General features: G+C 42.9%; 1 protein-coding gene across 1 annotated transcript in view; it reads left to right on the top strand.

The window, feature by feature from the left end:
• EYA4 (EYA transcriptional coactivator and phosphatase 4) overlaps nucleotides 1–18,182 on the top strand; it is a 470,455-nt gene that overhangs the window by 420,146 nt on the left and 32,127 nt on the right. The window contains exon 14 of the mRNA XM_063917364.1: nucleotides 13,727–13,816. Coding sequence (XP_063773434.1) covers nucleotides 13,727–13,816 — 90 coding nt within the window. The remainder of the gene's footprint in view (nucleotides 1–13,726; nucleotides 13,817–18,182) is intronic.

Raw genomic sequence — 18,182 nt, forward strand, 5'->3', positions numbered from 1 at the left:
CTACATATTACAAAGTACTTAACAGAAATATTTAATCATTAAAATAAGTCCCTGCCCTAGTAATGCGTAAAGTATATTTCCTGCCACACTTGGATTAGTGGTGCCAGGAGTTATTTACCAGCATGTCTTTGGAGTCCGGAATGTAGCCAAAGGACTTGAAATTCCAGAGAACCTGTAAACTCCTCATAGATAAGACCTTTGTTGGCACTAAATCCACAATACCAGTGTTGTGAGCCAGCAATGCTAACCTATATGCAACTTCACCCATGCCTAGCCTCCCGTAATATCTGGGAGACCTACAAATTCTGAGGAGTTCTGCTGGATTCCTAGGACCAGCCTTCTGTATCCCACTCGCTTCCCCAGTGAAATGAGCGATCAGGCAGTTTATGACGTGATATGTGTTATTGCGATCGGCATCCTACTACACTATGGCATGATTCAAGGCATTGTACTGAAAGGAGTGTTATCATATTATAATATATCATAAGGTAACGTTATCATTTTTATTTTATATATGTGCACCTACAGATGTGTCCTCATACATCTAGCCTCAGTACTCCACACAGCACAAGATGCCTGTAGTGAGTGAGCTGCCAGGTCGCGTGCCACTCTGCTAGCATTAGTCGTGTTTTATTGACCAACATGCATCTTAGTCATACTTGCCTACATTACTGATTTCCTCTCCGGGAGATGCCCGAAATGGGGAAACAGGTGGGCCGCAATGGGTGCGGAGCTGGGCTAATGGTGTCATTAAGCCCCATCCCTCAGGAGGAAAATGGCATGAAAGGATTGTATTTGCATAGAAATGGGGCTAAAATTACACATTTGGCACATAATCGCACCATCAGGCTCCCTCTGCCAGGAACACGGGTTCTCTGAATGAATCTCTCCATACTACCCACTTCACTAGGAAGTGGGCAGAATGCAGGAGGGGTGCCTTCTCTTCCAGGATTGCAGGGGACTACCCAAAAAACCAGGTGGCTCCCACAGGATCCGATAGAGTAGGCAAGCAGTCTTAAGGTGTATACACACTTGCTGAGAAAATTAACGACTTTGCTAAATTTCACCCTTCCTGAGCGACATCGTTCACTTTGTCGGCAAGTGTGTATGCCGGCGGTGATGAGCGATGCGCTGCCCCGCGGGTCGTTATCAACCATTGTTGTTGGCTTGTGCATGCAGCTCAATTTGGACTCTCGTCCAAAAGCTGCCTGGCCGCGTCGTGGCGTCACTGAGTGATATGGTCGTTATATCGCTCAGTGTGTATGCACTGCCGTCGACCGCCCGGCCCGGGAGGGGGAAACACTAGGCGACGTCGCTCATAGAGCACATCGCCTAGTGTGTACCCACCTTTAGTTGCAATGTGATGTGACTAGAACACACTGGGACTGTGCTGATTAATTTGATGTGTGACACCTGTATATCTGTGTGCAACTGAGTCTGTATACAAAGCACAGTGGAACTTGGCAAAGAAAAAAACTGTGGCTGCTGCATCATAGCACTTTGTATGCAGATTCAAAGACTCAGTCGCCCACAGATATACAATACAAGTGTCACATATCAAATTCATCAGCACAGTTTCCTGGTGCATCCTAGCCACATCAGTTTGTGAGTAAAATGAATTTTTGGCAATAAAGATGCCTGATGCTAGCAGAGTCTCGCAGGACCTGGCTCGCTGAGAGGGGCTGTTTAATGCTACTGCAGCAATGATGTGAGGACACATATGTAGCTGGCAAAATATGACACTGGAGCAACGAAAAACATTTTTATATTAATGTTGCCTACATCTGTATTTCAAGCTGGTATATTTACATTACCATGGAATTCATTTTAATCTTTTCCACTAAAAAAAAAAGACTGTTGAATTTTCCAGCTTCCATAATAAATCCAGATAAATATGAACTGTGACGGACATACCATGTGGCACAAAACGCTAGGCTAAAAACAATTATAATGGATTAGTATTGTTCATACAAATTTGGTGTTCTACAGTTTAGAATTGAAATCCTTATATTAAAATGGATAATGTAGTCCAATGCTGAACAGGTAAAGTAATGCTGTTTTTGTGTCTATTATGTTGCCTAACTAAACTCTGTTTTGCACTGATTTATGTATGTCTGTGTGTTACTGGCATGTGTTGATCAGTATATTTTTAATATGTGAAATATCTGTCATTGGCCAACGAAAGTTGTAGAATGATACATACTGGCCCTCATTCCGAGTCGTTCGCTCGGTAAATTTCATCGCATCGCAGTGATTTTCCGCTTAGTGCGCATGCGTAATGTCCGCACTGCGACTGCGCCAAGTAATTTTGCAATGAAGATAGTATTTTTACTCACGGCTTTTTCTTCGCTCCGGCGATCGTAATGTGATTGACAGGAAATGGGTGTTACTGGGCGGAAACAGGCCGTTTTATGGGCGTGTGGGAAAAAACGCTACCGTTTCCGGAAAAAACGCGGGAGTGGCTGGAGAAACGGAGGAGTGTCTGGGCGAACGCTGGGAGTGTTTGTGACGTCAACCCAGGAACGACAAGCACTGAACTGATCGCAGATGCCGAGTAAGTCTGAAGCTACTCTGAAACTGCTAAGAAGTTTGTAATCGCAATATTGCGAATACATCGTTCGCAATTTTAAGAAGCTAAGATTCACTCCCAGTAGGCGGCGGCTTAGCGTGTGCAATACTGCTAAAATCGCCTTGCGAGCGAACAACTCGGAATGACCTCCACTGTACAGTGCTTGTATGGTGCATGTATGGTATCCATATGTTCCAGCTTTGCGGGAATAGTCACGGATTTATCCAAAGAAAATATTTTTTAAAAATTAGTTTTTTGAAATATCTGAATTAAGGATGTTTCTGGAGTGGATTCCTGTAATGTTTCATGTATTTGGATTTTAAAAATAACCATCTGGTTACTGGATAAGGGCAATATCAATGACCGTCCTAGTTTTTGTCAAATATTATAAGCTCTGAGCTCTGAATAAATGGTATTACACTATTTTCTTTAACTGAAGCTCTGAGGTAAAAGGCAGTGCTCTCTCTGTCAGCTGAACATTTCTCTCTGGTTTATCATAAAAGTAAATGCCTCTCCATAAAGAATACATATATGGGACCTCACTGATGAATCACAGGAAAAACAGCTTCATGTAACTTTAACTGCCCCCGCTGCTCTGTCGGGGTGGAAGGGAGTTAGAACGTTTGTCACATTTTACAGCAGGTTATAGTGCAGCTTTAAGTATAAATACTTATGCTGCATTCAGACTGCAAATGCCGGATCCTACCCGGTAAGACAAACGTGTACTTACCGGGTGGGATCCGGCATTTGCACTCCGCTGCTGGCTTTCCGACCCGGCAATATACCGGGTCGGTTGCCATAACAACGGAGCGCGCAGCAGCAGCAGGGGCGGGGGTGGAGGCGGCGTCGGGAGATGAGCTCATCTCCAGCGCCGCCTCTCCCTATCTTGTGAATGGGAACCGTGTCGCATCGACACGGCTCCCATTCACACCGCACCTGACCCGTTAATCAACCCGGGTAAAACCCTTCTTTTTTTACCGGGTTGATTTACCGGGTCAGGCGACCCGCTAAATCGGCTAGTGTGCTTTCACATCGCACACTGACCCGGTTCGACACGGCAATATGCCGTGTCGGTACCGGGTTATTTGTGCGATGTGAAAGGGGTATTAGAGACATATGTACTAAGGAGAGAGATAAAGTGGAGAGAGATACAGTACCAACCAAAAAGCTCTTATCTGCCATGTTACAGGCTGTGTTTGAAAAATGTCAGGAGCTGGTTGGTTGGTACTTTATTTCTCTCCGCTTTATTTCTCTCCAAGGCTTAGTACATCTGCCACTTAGGGGTATTTTTACTAAAGTGCGCATTTACAGAAGTGGAGATGTTGTCCAAAGCAACCAGTCAAATTCAGGCTATTATTTTAAAAAAGGTGCTACTGTAGATAAATAAAGTAAAATCTGTAATGGGCAACATATCCACATTTGAAAACCCACACTGTAGCAAATATACCACTTAGGGGTATATTCAGTTACAGTTGTGACTTACGACAGGGCGAAAAGGTGGCACTTTCCGCCGATAAACTGAACTTTCCGACACTTCAGTATTCAATTGAAGTGCCATTTTTCCGCCCTGATGGAACTTCGGACAAGTCAAAAAACACATGGATGAGCAGAATCCATGGGGTATATTTACTAAGGTCCCGATTTTGACCGATTTGGTGTTTTTTCGTTTTTTCGTCAAAGTGTCATCTCGGGAATTTACTAAACTAAAATCTCGGCAGTGATGAGGGCATTCGTATTTTTTGGGAAGTCAAAGAAAAAAGTACGAATTAATACACCATCGGTCAAATACGCCGTGAAAAAATACAAATCGTAACAAAAAGCAGTTTTAAAACAGACCTGCTTTTTTTTCCGTGTTCTGATAGTCATGCACGGATCCATGAAATCCGTGCATGTTTTTCAGTGGGAAGGGGTGGGAAAGTGTTTAAAATCTAGAAAAAAAATTGCGCGGGGTCCCCCCTCCTAAGCAAAACCAGCCTCGGGCTCTTTGAGCCGGTCCTGGTTGAAAAAATATGTGAAAAAAAATTGACAGGGGTTCCCCCATATTTGATCAACCAGCACCGGGCTCTGCGCCTGGTCCTGGTGCCAAAAATATGGGGGACAAAAAGCGGTTGACCGCGAGTAACCTCAACCCCTGACCGCAAAGTTCCCACTATTGGATACAATGTAGCGCCTATGCGCTACATTGTATCTCTGACGTGCGCAGCCTGACTGACAGCTCAGGAGCGCACAGCCAATCAGGAGAGTGCCACGACGTGGCGCACCCTGATTGGCTGAAGGGACCCTCTTTGACAGGAGTCACGGGGGGTCCCAGCAGTCGGGGGAAAGGGGTCCCATGTGTAAACATGGGCAGGGGTGTATCTAGGGGTACGAGCGCCCCTGGCAAAGTAAGGGTCTGGCGCCCCCCCCCTACACACATTTGGAATAAGGTGTGAGTATTGGAAATGGGGCATGGTCTTGTGGGGGGAAGGGCGTAGACACAATAGTACTTCCAATTCAAATTATGCCACACAGTAGTGTCCCTCATTCACATTACACCGCACAGTAGTGTTTTGTTTTATATTCACGTTACACCATCCCTCCCCCCTAACCCACCTTTCCCACAGCCTGACCTTAACCCCCCCCCCCCAAAAAAAAAAAAAAGCCTCTTCAGTGGTGCCTAACCCTAACCCACCCTTCCTAATCTCCCTCCCTGCAGCCTAACCCTAAGCCTCCCGCCCTCACAGCCTAACCCTCCCACGTGGCTTACCAGTGGAGACTTTGGCACCAACTCAATTCTGATTTTGGCATTCTGCATCGCTATCTATGTTGGGATGCCAACGTCAGCATTCCGAGCAGTTTCGGGATGATGGCGTCAGCTTTCCGACCGCCGGGACGCCAAACACCGGCATCTTGACTGCATCCTGAATGAAATGCTAATGAGCGGCTGTGAGATGAGCCTCAAATGGACCCAGCCATTAACCAAACACCATTAGTTGGCTGGTAGAAGTGCTTCCTGTTAGAAGAAACATCAGGGTGCCATCACTTCCAAGATAAAATGATCACTTATACAATTTTCTGATATACATTTCCTTGAACATGGCCTTGAAATAGGTAAGATTTGTATTTTATTTATTACACTCAACATGTTAAAGTTTTCGCTTACTTACTACTTACTTACATCTAACATGCATGAAAATTGTGTAGTTTTCCAGGTACTACAGTCCCTTCTCCCAAACACTGACACTTTTTTATTATCTTCAACAACAAATAGTACTGTGCTATATAACAATTGCTGTGTACCTGGTGAGAGTCTGTTACTGCCGGCGCGGTGCCGGTGTCCGTCAGCACCGCACTGCACTAGTGATCAGACTAGTGTCCGGCAGCATCGCACTTGTAATCAGACTCACAATGAATAAACGACAGTTCCCAGCAGCCCTTGCTGCCGGGAGCTCCCAGCAACAAGGGCTGCTGGGAGCTGTAGATTATTTCGAGTCTGATTACAAGTGCGGTGCTGCGGACATCGGCGCTGCTCCAGCAGTAACAGACTCTCACCAGGTACAGTCTGACAGTACTACTTTTCTATCCTTTGACCGCGGGTGGCACAGCCAGGCGGCGCCCCCTCCTTGCCTGGCGCCCCTGGCGAGTGCCATCCTGGCCAATAGGTAGATACACCCCTGAACATGGGACCCCTTTCAGTGCGTGGTTCGGGTTTTTCGGTTTGTTTTTTTGCCAAGTATGTGGATTACAAGTAGAAGAGGACAGAAGCTACACTGGATTGTGTGAGTATAATTTTATTCACAGGTACCCCGTGGATTCTACATGGAGAAGTGGACCAAGCCTCGTGTGAACATAGGTAAGTATGTGTGTATGTAGCTGTGCATGTATGTAATAAAGTTTTACTGTCACGGTGTGTGTGTTCTGTTTTTTGTTAGGTATTTTTTTTGTAGTAGTACTACAGGTACCAGCGGACCCGTTTTTCCACCGCATGCTGGTACTTGTGGTTCTCCAAGTACCAGCTTGTGGGAGAGGCTTGCTGGGACTTGTAGTACTGCTACAAAAAACAATATTCTTTTTTTTACATTTGGCTATCAGCCCCCCATCCGCCGCCCTTGGATGGGGGGGACAGCCTCGGGCTTCACCCCTGGCCCTTGGGTGGCTGGAGGGGGGGACCCCTTGATTTAAGGGGTCCCCACTCCTCCAGGTTACCCCAGCCAGGGGTGACTAGTTAGTGATTTAATGCCAGGGCCGCAGGGACCTATATAAAAGTGTCCCCCGGCTGTGGCATTATCTCTCTGACTAGTGGAGCCCGGTGCTGGTGTTAAAAATACGGGGGACCCCTACGCTTTTTGTCCCCCGTGTTTTTGGCACCAGGACCAGGCGCAGAACCCGGTGCTGGTCGATCAAATATGGGGGAACCCCTGTCAATTTTCCCCCCATATTTTTTCAACCAGGACCGGCTCAAAGAGCCCGAGGCTGGTTTTGCTTAGGAGGGGGGACCCCACGCATTTTTTTTCTAGATTTTTAACACTTTATTTTTTTTTAAAGGTGCACAATGAAGCCCTGCACGAATCTCACAGATCCGGTCGAGATTCATTGTGTTAATGGCGGCAGTGTTTTACTATTCACTCCCGTAAAACACTGGCATCCACATCGGAAAAAACGAAAATGCAGAATACGACAGCATAGTAAATGTGGCGTAAAAAATTCAAAACGTTGCAAATTCACACATTTGATGTCGTTCGTGTTTAATCTCCCTCCAAATCGACACAAATACGAATTTTAGTTAATATACCCCCATGTGTTTTTGTTCCCGCTGCGGTCGAAAACAGTCTGTTTTTTCGCCCATTCATTTTCGCCTATAAGATAGGACAGAAATGAATGGTCAGAATGGAAGGGGAAACGGCCCGCTATTGAATACTTACATGCCGGATCCTCTGTCGGAGAGGATCGACTGTAATTGAATATACCCCTTAGGGGCTAATACAGGTTTGAAATGCAAGTTTGCAGAGTGTAACATGCATATTTTCACACTGCACATGCCTTGGAAACAAGTGTAAGCAATTAAAGGCGGGCAGAATCAAACGCATTTGTGACACACTTGTGACTCAATGTACGCATAACTAGGCTGTAATGGAGTGCATCTTTTGAATGTAGTGCAAGGCTGGTGAAAGTGCACACCTGCATGCATACAGCATGTACAACAAGCAAATATAGGCATTTAGTTCCATGCACGCAATGCGTGCAACTCTTTTTTAGACACATTTATTTTATCCTCCTATTAGCTCAATATTATAGCTCTAATGTGAACGTAGATTTGTGACTAGTAATTTGTACAGTGCACACTACAGAAGGCTATGAGGGCATGTTGGTTTAAGGATGACACACATTATATATACAGTATATATATTTATTCTTCGTGGCATGGAATCAACAATGTGCTGGAAACAATCCTTAGAGTATATGCTGCCATTATACCATTGCACAGTTGCTGAAGATTTGTCCTCAGCACATTCATGCTGCGAGTCTCCTGTTCCACTTCGTCATTGGAGATCAGGTGACCGTGGAGACCACTTTAGTACATTGAGCTCATTATTATATTCATGTAACCAGCTTGACGTGAAGTGTGCTTTGTGACAAGGCACATTATCCTGCCAAAAAGTGGCCATTGATGTGTAGACTATGTCTGTAAAGGGATGCACATGGTTAGCAACAGTACTTAAGCAGGCTGTGGGATTTAAATGATATTCAGTTGGTAGTAAGGCATACTTGCCAACTATTACCCTGACTTCCCAAGAGATGCTGAAGATGGAGGCCCTGTGGGAGGTTCAGGGTTCGTAGCATCATGAAATGCTGCATCAAGTGCTTGCCCCCTACTGTACAATGTCGCAGTGTGCTGCTCTAGTAATTTGTGAGTCAGGGAGAGCACCAAAAACATTTCAGGATTTTAGGTACCTGTGTATTAAGGAGATGTGTGCCAGGAAACCATATACCACCACTCCCAGGCACTAAGAAGGGAGGTCAAGATTAGACTACGGGATGGGAGGGTTAGTAGGTAAGGGAGAGGGGGATCATACTTCCCCCCCTTTCAGGATTTCAAATATCAGGATGCCGGCGTCAGTATTCTGCCCGCCTGCATCCCGTCCGCCAGGATACCATTCCATCCTTTATTTGTACTGCATCAGGTTGCTAGCGATATCTTTCATCAACCCTGCAGCGGGGCTGACAGAAGATATTTCAAATGACCAGCGGTAGCGCGCAAATCACAGGTACACACATAGTGATGCTGATGATTTGAAATGCCAACATCGCTGAAGTGTGTACCTGGCTTAACACAAAAAGGGGGGAATTCGATTGTTTTGGGCATCTAATTTATCTGTCTAAACAAGACTGTTTAGATGCCCAAACAATTATTACAATTCAATTGATGTTTGGGTGCATATGCATATCGTGCATGTCATGCCCAAACAGACTGGGTTTAGCACCGTAAAACAGCTTAACCTGTCAAAAGTCTTGCTTTAAACATCCAAACTACTGTTTGGATGCCCAAAGTACCGAGTTTACACACATTTTTTCTCACACTTCACAAGTCTGCAGGAAAAATGTAGCTGCTTCAATAAAAACAATTGAATTCCTCCCATAATCTATATATTAATAGCGTACGGATGATTTTTATGAGTGATACAGCTGTCTGAGCAGGGCACATCATATATCAAACTAAAGGTCTTGGTCCGTTGATGTGTGTAATTACATTTGTGTTGTGATTGGTTACTTCATTTCAGAGTTACGTGGCAAAACTTCCACCACACAATTGCAATACATCACTATTGCTGTCTTTGAAAATGTGACAGTTGGCCAACTCTGTCTGTGCACCTGCCGGGTGACCTGGAAACTGTCACAGTTATGTGCAACCACCTACTAAGCAGGGATACTTCAGGGTAAAAAGGCTGATACCGGGTACATCAGCTAGTATGATGGTAATATTGTTGGTAGTGGTACTGTACAGGCCAGGGATGGGTGAGGAGTACTAAATAAATATTGGTATAGCAGGAGTATAATTTAGCAGCATTTTGCATTAGTTACTGGAGAATACATGACAATTAAATTGTGTATTGTATGTATTTAATAAAGCTACTGCCAAATACTCTAAAGTAACTAAAAGGTTAGTAATCAATTACTTGTTGGCACTAATGGAAACTCTATATTTTCTTGGGGGAATAATTAAATTATCTTAATCTCTTAACATTTCATAGACTATTTCTGCCCAAAAAAAGATTATGGCCAAATAATACGTTATGCCATTAAACATAACCCATGCTGCCTCCCTCACCCACTACAAGACTGCAATAATTAATTACCCCATGCTGCCATCTCGCACTCTACTGCAATAATTACCAGTTAGCATATGTAGCCATCACACATTACAGTGCAATATAATTAACCCAAATTGCCATCATAGTTTAAACATATTCTACTATCTCATGTCTGAAACTACATTCGAATGTTAATGAAATCATGTATTTCACTGATGTAATTACACTAAAGTTCAATAATTATAGTCTAGACAGAATGCATAAAATTAAATAGATATTTGCAATTTATAAAGGAGTCGGAGTCGAACAGTACTAAAATAGAGTCAGAACTGAAAGTTTGGTGTACCGATTGCTTAGTCCTGGTGAACTGGAGTTGCTAATTTTCCTATGCAGCAATAAGTGCCAATAAAAAAATCTGTTTTATCATATTAATAACTATACAGTACCACTGTATTCTGTAGGTATGCAGACAGCAGCGGCACTTTCACTAGGAGGCATGAGGTGGCTACTTAGGATGCCACTTTGGGTATGATTCATTAGGTCGACAGTGTCTAAAAGGTTGACTTGCACAGGGTTGACATGGGAAAAAGGATGAAAATGGGCAACACAGGTTTATGGCGTGTTAATTTTTAACTTTTAGCACATTGACCCCCAATTAGTATACCACATCCCCCTGCATGGCTCGCTTCGCTTCTGTTACCATTCCCAATCGTAGTCCACATGTATGGAAAAGTATAAAAAGTTGTAGAAATTGTGAAAAACTCACCATATGCTGTGTCAACCGTTGTCATGTCGACCAATAGATTTACGTAAATCTCTGAATTGTATTAATCTGCACTGTGCAGATCTGGTCCTGTGATACCGGTTGCAGTGCCCCAGGGAGGCATTAATCGGGAGCGTTTCAGAAAACAGGTGCATCTTGGTCCTGTTTTCTGGGCATGCCGAAGCCTCTTATTGTGTACTTGACCACAGCTTCATTGACCCCAGCAGTGTGATTTTGTCAGACATCCTGAGTAACCCGAGGGTTACTCAGATGTCCGATGTTCACGCATGTGATCTGATGCTACTGTACATCTTTGGACGCAGCAGCTCAGAGAAGCCGGCAGTGGGAGTCTTTTTACTTAAGCTGCCTCGTCGTCGCGTGTAAAGACACAGCTGCTGTACCATTATCATCCACCTCAGAATCAGTCCCTGAATTAAATTCCCCCAATAGACTGGTGAATCTGCTGCATGCATAGTCATATACTAAAGAACTAAAATCCAAAAGAAGTCCTCCTACAGCGAAACTACACATTTTAAAATTGCATATGGCGTATTTCCAATAAATTAAAAAAGAACCATGTTTAAAAATACTCTACTGTACTTCCATCCACAACAAACGTGTTGGCAGAAATGTGCCACACTACTGTACATACATTTCTAATTTGTATACCATTCTTTAAGATTCACAATTCAACAGCTTTACACAACACAAATATTATCGCAGCAGTAAAACACAATTGTAACATCGCGTAGTCTGCAATAACTTGCCAACGGTGGAATACAATTTCCAGTTGCATTTTTTAATGGACAGGTGCATGTTGTGTACACATCATGCCAACATTTAAAAATAATTTTTCAATGGACATGTTGTTGATGGAAAGGTGTAACCATGGAAATAAAATTTCCCCCACACAGAGAACAAAACCTGATCGCTGGTCATATTTACTATACAATTCTTATTGTAATATGTACTGACACAAATGTATCCATTAATGCTTTAGACTACATTTAATACCTCCTTCTCTCTATAGCACGGCTGTCTTAACAGCACTCTAGGCCCTGCGCAAAGCAATTATCTGGGGCCCCTACACACCCAATGACAGGAATAAAGAATAATTATTTATTGACTTATTTATATACGCTCCTGTGGTCCTGTGCTGTCTCTCCACATGCTTCCATACAGTGAATGGTTGTCAGCACTCTGATTGTTGGATAGCTTGAGCCATGCACCAGTCAGCATGCTGGCAGCCATTCACTGTCTGGATGCAGGCTTGGAGGCAGGCAGAGAATGCCTCCTAGCCGCCCTGAGGCATAGGAGGCACAAATGCCCCCAACCCAGCCTGCTTCTGCTGGAAGGCCCCTAGAATCGCGGGGTGCTGGGCAGCTGCCCAGTGTGCCTATAAGTTAAGTTGACCCTGCTCTTTAGCCACCATTAATATATTGCCTCCGATACTATAATGCCACTTTTGGCTGCTTTTTACCAAGTGCTGAACAAAAAAGGATGAGTGTTGTAAAAGTGTGCATCCCTCCTACTCTCTGTGTACGAGTTGCCCTGCAGTATGCAGCAGGAGGGCAGGAAAGGCTTAGGTGTCACTCGCTAAGATCCCCCAGAGAGAACAGCTCTGTCTGGAATGGAGTGAATAAATACACCTGCAGCATATAGCTTCTGATAATGCCTTGCCCGTTCCCTATTAACACTTGACTCCAGCTATGCCTTATCTCCTTTGTTGGCATATGTAGTGGATCACAATCCATAGCGGTAACATAAGATTGAGTACAAATCCTTTCTCAGTGGGGTACTGGGTTCAATAAAATTTTGTTGATGAGACAGCACATGTGTTAGAAGTCTATCATCATCTGTTAAGTTTATATGGTACATTCCTATTCCCTTATTAACAGTTTTTTTTACCACATTGTGACATTGATCTCTTGCTGGCATGTGTTCACTAATCTCGTTTTAAGATTTCACATATAATGGGGACTTAAGTTTCAGCATTTCTGTGCACATTTCTTAAAAATACTGACCTCTGAGGCAAAATCGTATAGAACATGTGAATTCTGCATCACAGATCTGTATTATCTGCATTAATAAATACCAACTTGCAGGTTTAGAATGAACTGTAAGTTCACATAATGCACACTTACTGATTCACTCTATATTGATTGCAGTCTATACTTCTGGAATATCATTAATACTTAATACCAATAGTATGTATTGTTTATTTATTGTATAATCATTATTTTGTGTGATTTATCCTGTGTCATTTTTAATAATATTGAGTTTGCTTCTCTTATGTTGCAGAAATATACTAAATAATGTTTTTCAAATAATGTATAAAAACTATTATATCCATCTATAGTTATTTTTCTACTGTATATACTATACATCTCCCTAGAATCCCTCCTGTACTATTTTTTTCCCAGTCAAAAGAGCTAGAACACAGGTTCTCAAACTCGGTCCTCAGGACCCCACACGTTGCATGTTTTGCAGGTCTCCTCACAAAATCACAAGTGAAATAATTAGCTCCACCTGTGGACCTTTTAAAATGTGTCAGTGAGTAATTAATACACCTGTGCACTTGCTGGGTTACCTGCAAAACATGCACTGTGTGGGGTCCTGAGGACCGAGTTTGAGAACCACTGAGCTAGAAGATTAATATGAATCAAACGTGCCCAAATTATAGATGTGATTGAATCTGCCTAGAAAATGCATTAAACAACAATTGACTTGCAGCACAATATACCACTCATAGTAGCGCTACTTTTAGTAATATACCACTCATAGTAGGTACCACTCATAGTATCACTAGGAATAAATCTTTACCACTTCATTTGTTTTATGATGAGTGCCTTGTTGGGCATTTGTAAGGTACAGCACCACTAAACACACAGTACACAAAAAATGGGTACAGGCAGAGGTGGGAAAAGTATTGTGCCAAGATCAGTGTTGCGATACAATGTTAGATCTCGAAAACACATTACCACATATACCTGGTAATAACAGTTTCAAATAAATTAGAGATAACTGTGATCAGATCCCTGATGATAATAATTTTATTCAAGTTACATATCTCATTGAGACTTTGTAATACTTCATGTTTTAAAGGATTCACCAACAGCTGTGACTCTTGGACTACGAATGGAAGAAATGATTTTCAACCTCGCCGATGCACACTTATTTTTTAATGATTTGGAGGTAAGCCAGAATCTTTGCTGTACGGTGTTACTAAATTTGGTCTAGGAGTACTCTTTCAAACAGCTGCTGCTCTCTCATTTGATGAACAGAGAGGGATAAAACTAGTATGTTTACCAAACAAAGTGAAGCCCTTTAACAGGTTTGCAGCAAGTTTAATTCTGGTGGCTTTAAAAATGGCTGAATGCAGTTGATACTTTTGTGATATTATGCACTTCCGAGCAATAGCTATTAGCTAATTATATGAATGAGAACCTGTATTTGCACATTTTTCTCAGGTCGCCCATCGTGTCACCATAACAATACTGGCAAAACACAATAATTTAACTACCAGCAGTTTATTTAGAACTATGAATTAATACATTCAAAATAAATACTAACATAAATTAAATTACATTATAGAACCATTAGATAAATATACATAGTGTAGATCCTAAAATTCGAAAGTACAACTCCATCGGAGCAAAATAATTTACATCCCCAATCTGCTTATGCCTTTCCCTGATCTGTCCAACCATATTTAGCTATGCTCATAATTAGCTGTGGTCATGCCCCACTAGAATTTGGTAGTGTCATCAATATATAGAAACTGTTAGTGAGTATGCCTATATAAGTATTAGTTATATTCTAGGCTAGCTACCAGCTGTCAAAGTGACCTCTGGTTTAGCCAGTCCAAATGGTGAACAGAATTTGAACATATTCTGACCTGTGGGACACAGAGGTGGTCCAAGCAAGCACATGATTTGATGGCCCTTTCCACATTATATATAACGTCCAGAATAAGCACCAGTGCCCTCTTGGTAAACAAATGGTTAAACACAAGGGAAGGAGGAAGCGGCACTCGGCGTCTTATATAAGCAAAACAAGTGTATTCAACAACACATCATAGGGTCCTAGAATACACTTTTTTGCTTATACAAGACGCAGAGTGCCGCTTCCTCCTTCAATTTTATATATATATATATATATATATATATATATATATACACACATACACACATACACACATGATACATTTACAGACTTTCAGAACACTCCAAGAACCACATTCATGAACTTACCTTGAGAACACTAAATTGGAGGGTTCTGCGCACTGAGTGTCTTCATTCTATAGCTAGCCGGGGTGTGCTGCTCGTTCTGATGGGTGTTTCAACCCACCTATACGTAAATGGAGAAGCTTAGTGGATATACCACAATAGAACTGCGCTCAACCCCTAAGGTATGTGTGTTTAGCTAACGAATGCACATCAGATGTAATAAAGGATAATGTATGAACAGACCCAAATATGAGTTTGCACTTGGATATAGAAATCACAAAAATAACAATATGATGCAAATTAATTGTTGTGAGCCACTGTATTTATTGTATACTGGCCATACTAAAGGTGTGCGGTTAATGCCCAGGGTGTGCGATATTGTCTCTTATAAAGTTCATGCAGGTTATAATACAGACTGCGGCGTCCCGCACATCTGCTGTTGAAAAGTCTTTAGGAAAAAAATAATAATAACAAATGCTGGTGTTGGTAAAAAATCTTTAAAACCTTCACGATGCCCTGAGCTTACGGTGGTGGCATAAGTGGAGTAAAAAAGGGGTCTCCGGACTGGTTTCCCCTCTCTGCCCCTGCAGCCCGTGGTGCTTCCTTGTTCAGACGCCCCCCGGGTGCAGGTCGGTCAGAGAGGTGGACCTGTCTAGCGGTGGGGAAAGGATTCAGATGCCACTCTGCAGAGCGGCTAGCTGCGCCTCTCCCACCGCTTACAGAGAACTCACCTGTCGCCCGCTCCAGCCGCACGCCGCGCTCCTTCACCGGCTTCCTCCGCTGTCTGGTATCCTAGCAGTGCTGCTGTCTTCCGGGTTGGTCCGGTCACGTGACTCAAACGCGTTTCAACCTTTCGGAGTCCCAGAGGAAGACTGAAAGGTTGAAACGCGTTGGCGGAACTACAAAGAAAGAACCACTACAGATTCAAAGACTTCATCAGGAAGTCTCTTTCCCACTTCGAAAAGACCCGGTCACGTGACCGGACCAACCCGGAAGCCAGCAGCGCTGCTAGGATGCCAGACAGCGGAGGAAGCCGGTGACGGAGCGCAGCGTGCGGCTGGAGCGGGCGACAGGTGAGTTCCCTGAGAGGTGGGTGAGGCGCAGCTAGCCGCTCTGCAGAGCGGCATCTGAATCCTTTCCCCAGACAGGTCCACCTCTCTCTCTGACCGACCTGCACCCGGGGGGCGTCTGAACAAGAACGCACCACGGGCAGCAGGGGCAGAGAGGGGAAACCAGTCCGGAGACCCCTTTTTTACCCCACTTATGCCACCACCGTAAGCTCAGGGCATCGTGAAGGTTTTAAATATTTTTTACGAACACCAGCATTTGTTATTATTATTTTTTTCCTAAAGACTTTTCAACAGCAGATGTGCGGGACGCCGCAGTTTGTATTATAACCTGCATGAACTTTATAAGAGACAATATCGCACACCCTGGGCATTAACCGCACACCTTTAGATTGGCCAGTATACAATAAATACAGTGGCTCACAACAATTAATTTGCATCATATTGTTATTTTTGTGATTTCTATATCCAAGTGCAAACTCATATTTGGGTCTGTTCATACATTATCCTTTATTACATCTGATGTGCATTTGTTAGCTAAACACACACACCTTAGGGGTTGAGCGCAGTTCTATTGTGGTATATCCACTAAGCTTCTCCATTTACCTTGAGAGCACCTTGCCACAGCTGTCATACCAAGGATTTGGACCTAACAGCTGTCATACTAAAGTTGGATATCTTACACATGGAGCTATTACTCTTGCACGGAAAGCATGCTTATTCTAACAATCTGAAGCTAGTTGTAATTGTCAGTTTAAAACCATAGCAGTTAGGCCAATGTGGGTACAGATGTGTCCTCATACATCGAACCTCAAGCACCGTGAGGTGCCTGGCATGTTTCCATGCAACTCTGCTAACATCTAGCATCTTTTTTGCTGAAAATGCATTTTATTTGAATTGCTGTGCGATGTAGACACACAAGCAGACTCTGCTGATTAAAATGATATGCGGCATGCCTATATTTTGTGTGTGACTGCTGCTGTATCAGCATACAAAATGCTATGTTACAGTGTTTTCCAAGAAAACCTGTAACGTAGCATTTCATATGCACATAGAGCTGCAGCTGCACACAGAATATACTGTAGGCATGAGGCATGTCATTTTAATCAGCAAGGTGCTTGTGCGTCTTATTCACATAGCGATGCAAAAATGATATATTTTCGGAGAAAAATCCACAAAAAGATGCCCAGCGTTAGTAAACGCGCTCACGACTAGGCGCATCTAGAAGGGCTGTGTAACATGATTGCAGCAACGATGAGAGAGGAAACATCTGTAGTGTGCAGCCACACATCCAATCCCCTGTAGCTTCATATAGTAAGAATTTACACACTTCTTGTGCAGGACAAATAGCCCCATATGTAAGTGGTCTGACGGCAATGTGAATTGTTGTTGGTTCAAGTCCAGTGTATGACATTTTTTTTAAATGTGTGTGTCGATTAAAGGAGGATGTGACTGAAGGTGCACATATGTTGTAATCTTGCCTGCCAGCCCTGCAGTGGGCTTTACCCACTGATGGATTCCTTGCATTCCCCCATATCCTATGCAGTGCCTCATATAGTACACACTTCTGATACAGTTATTTCCGTCAAAGAATAATACTGACATAACTACTGTATGTAGATAAGCTTTACCATTAGCATCAAGATATACAGTAGGTGATCATTTGTTTAAAAACATGATGAAAATAAAAGTTATAAAGCACAAAGAACGAGTTCTTCAAGTTATCACCTGTATAGTAATAAGAAAAAAATAAACTATTACTATTTGAGTACAATAGTACATATTATAACAGTACATGTTATGTAGCCAACTCCAGAATGATAGTATGAATCACTCGCAATCACTCCTCGGCCTGGAATAGTGTTTCACAGTCAAATAAGAGTAAGAGTTAGATTGATAGGTTGCCGTTTACAAGGTGAGTATGGGGGGACTGGGATTACCATTAATATTATATAAAATTGTAACTATTACAAAAGATTTGCAGATTGTAGTAAGTGCTATATGATACACTGACTGATTTAATTTACATTTAAAACAAAGTGTAATAAAAGCCACTGTGCATGCAGTAAGTGGCAGGTTAAATCCCATACAAAATGCAATGTCATTACATTATAGGGGTATATGCAATTAGCGGCGAATCGCGGCAAATTATCGCCGTTTTTTAATTCGACACAATTCGACAGGTGAATTCCAGCAGGTGGCTTCCGGAATTCACCATATTCAATGAAAAACGGATTCGACAGTCCCGCGGGCGAAAAACGGCCG

Source organism: Pseudophryne corroboree, chromosome 4 (genome assembly GCF_028390025.1).
Source record: "Pseudophryne corroboree isolate aPseCor3 chromosome 4, aPseCor3.hap2, whole genome shotgun sequence".
Lineage (NCBI taxonomy): Eukaryota > Metazoa > Chordata > Amphibia > Anura > Myobatrachidae > Pseudophryne > Pseudophryne corroboree.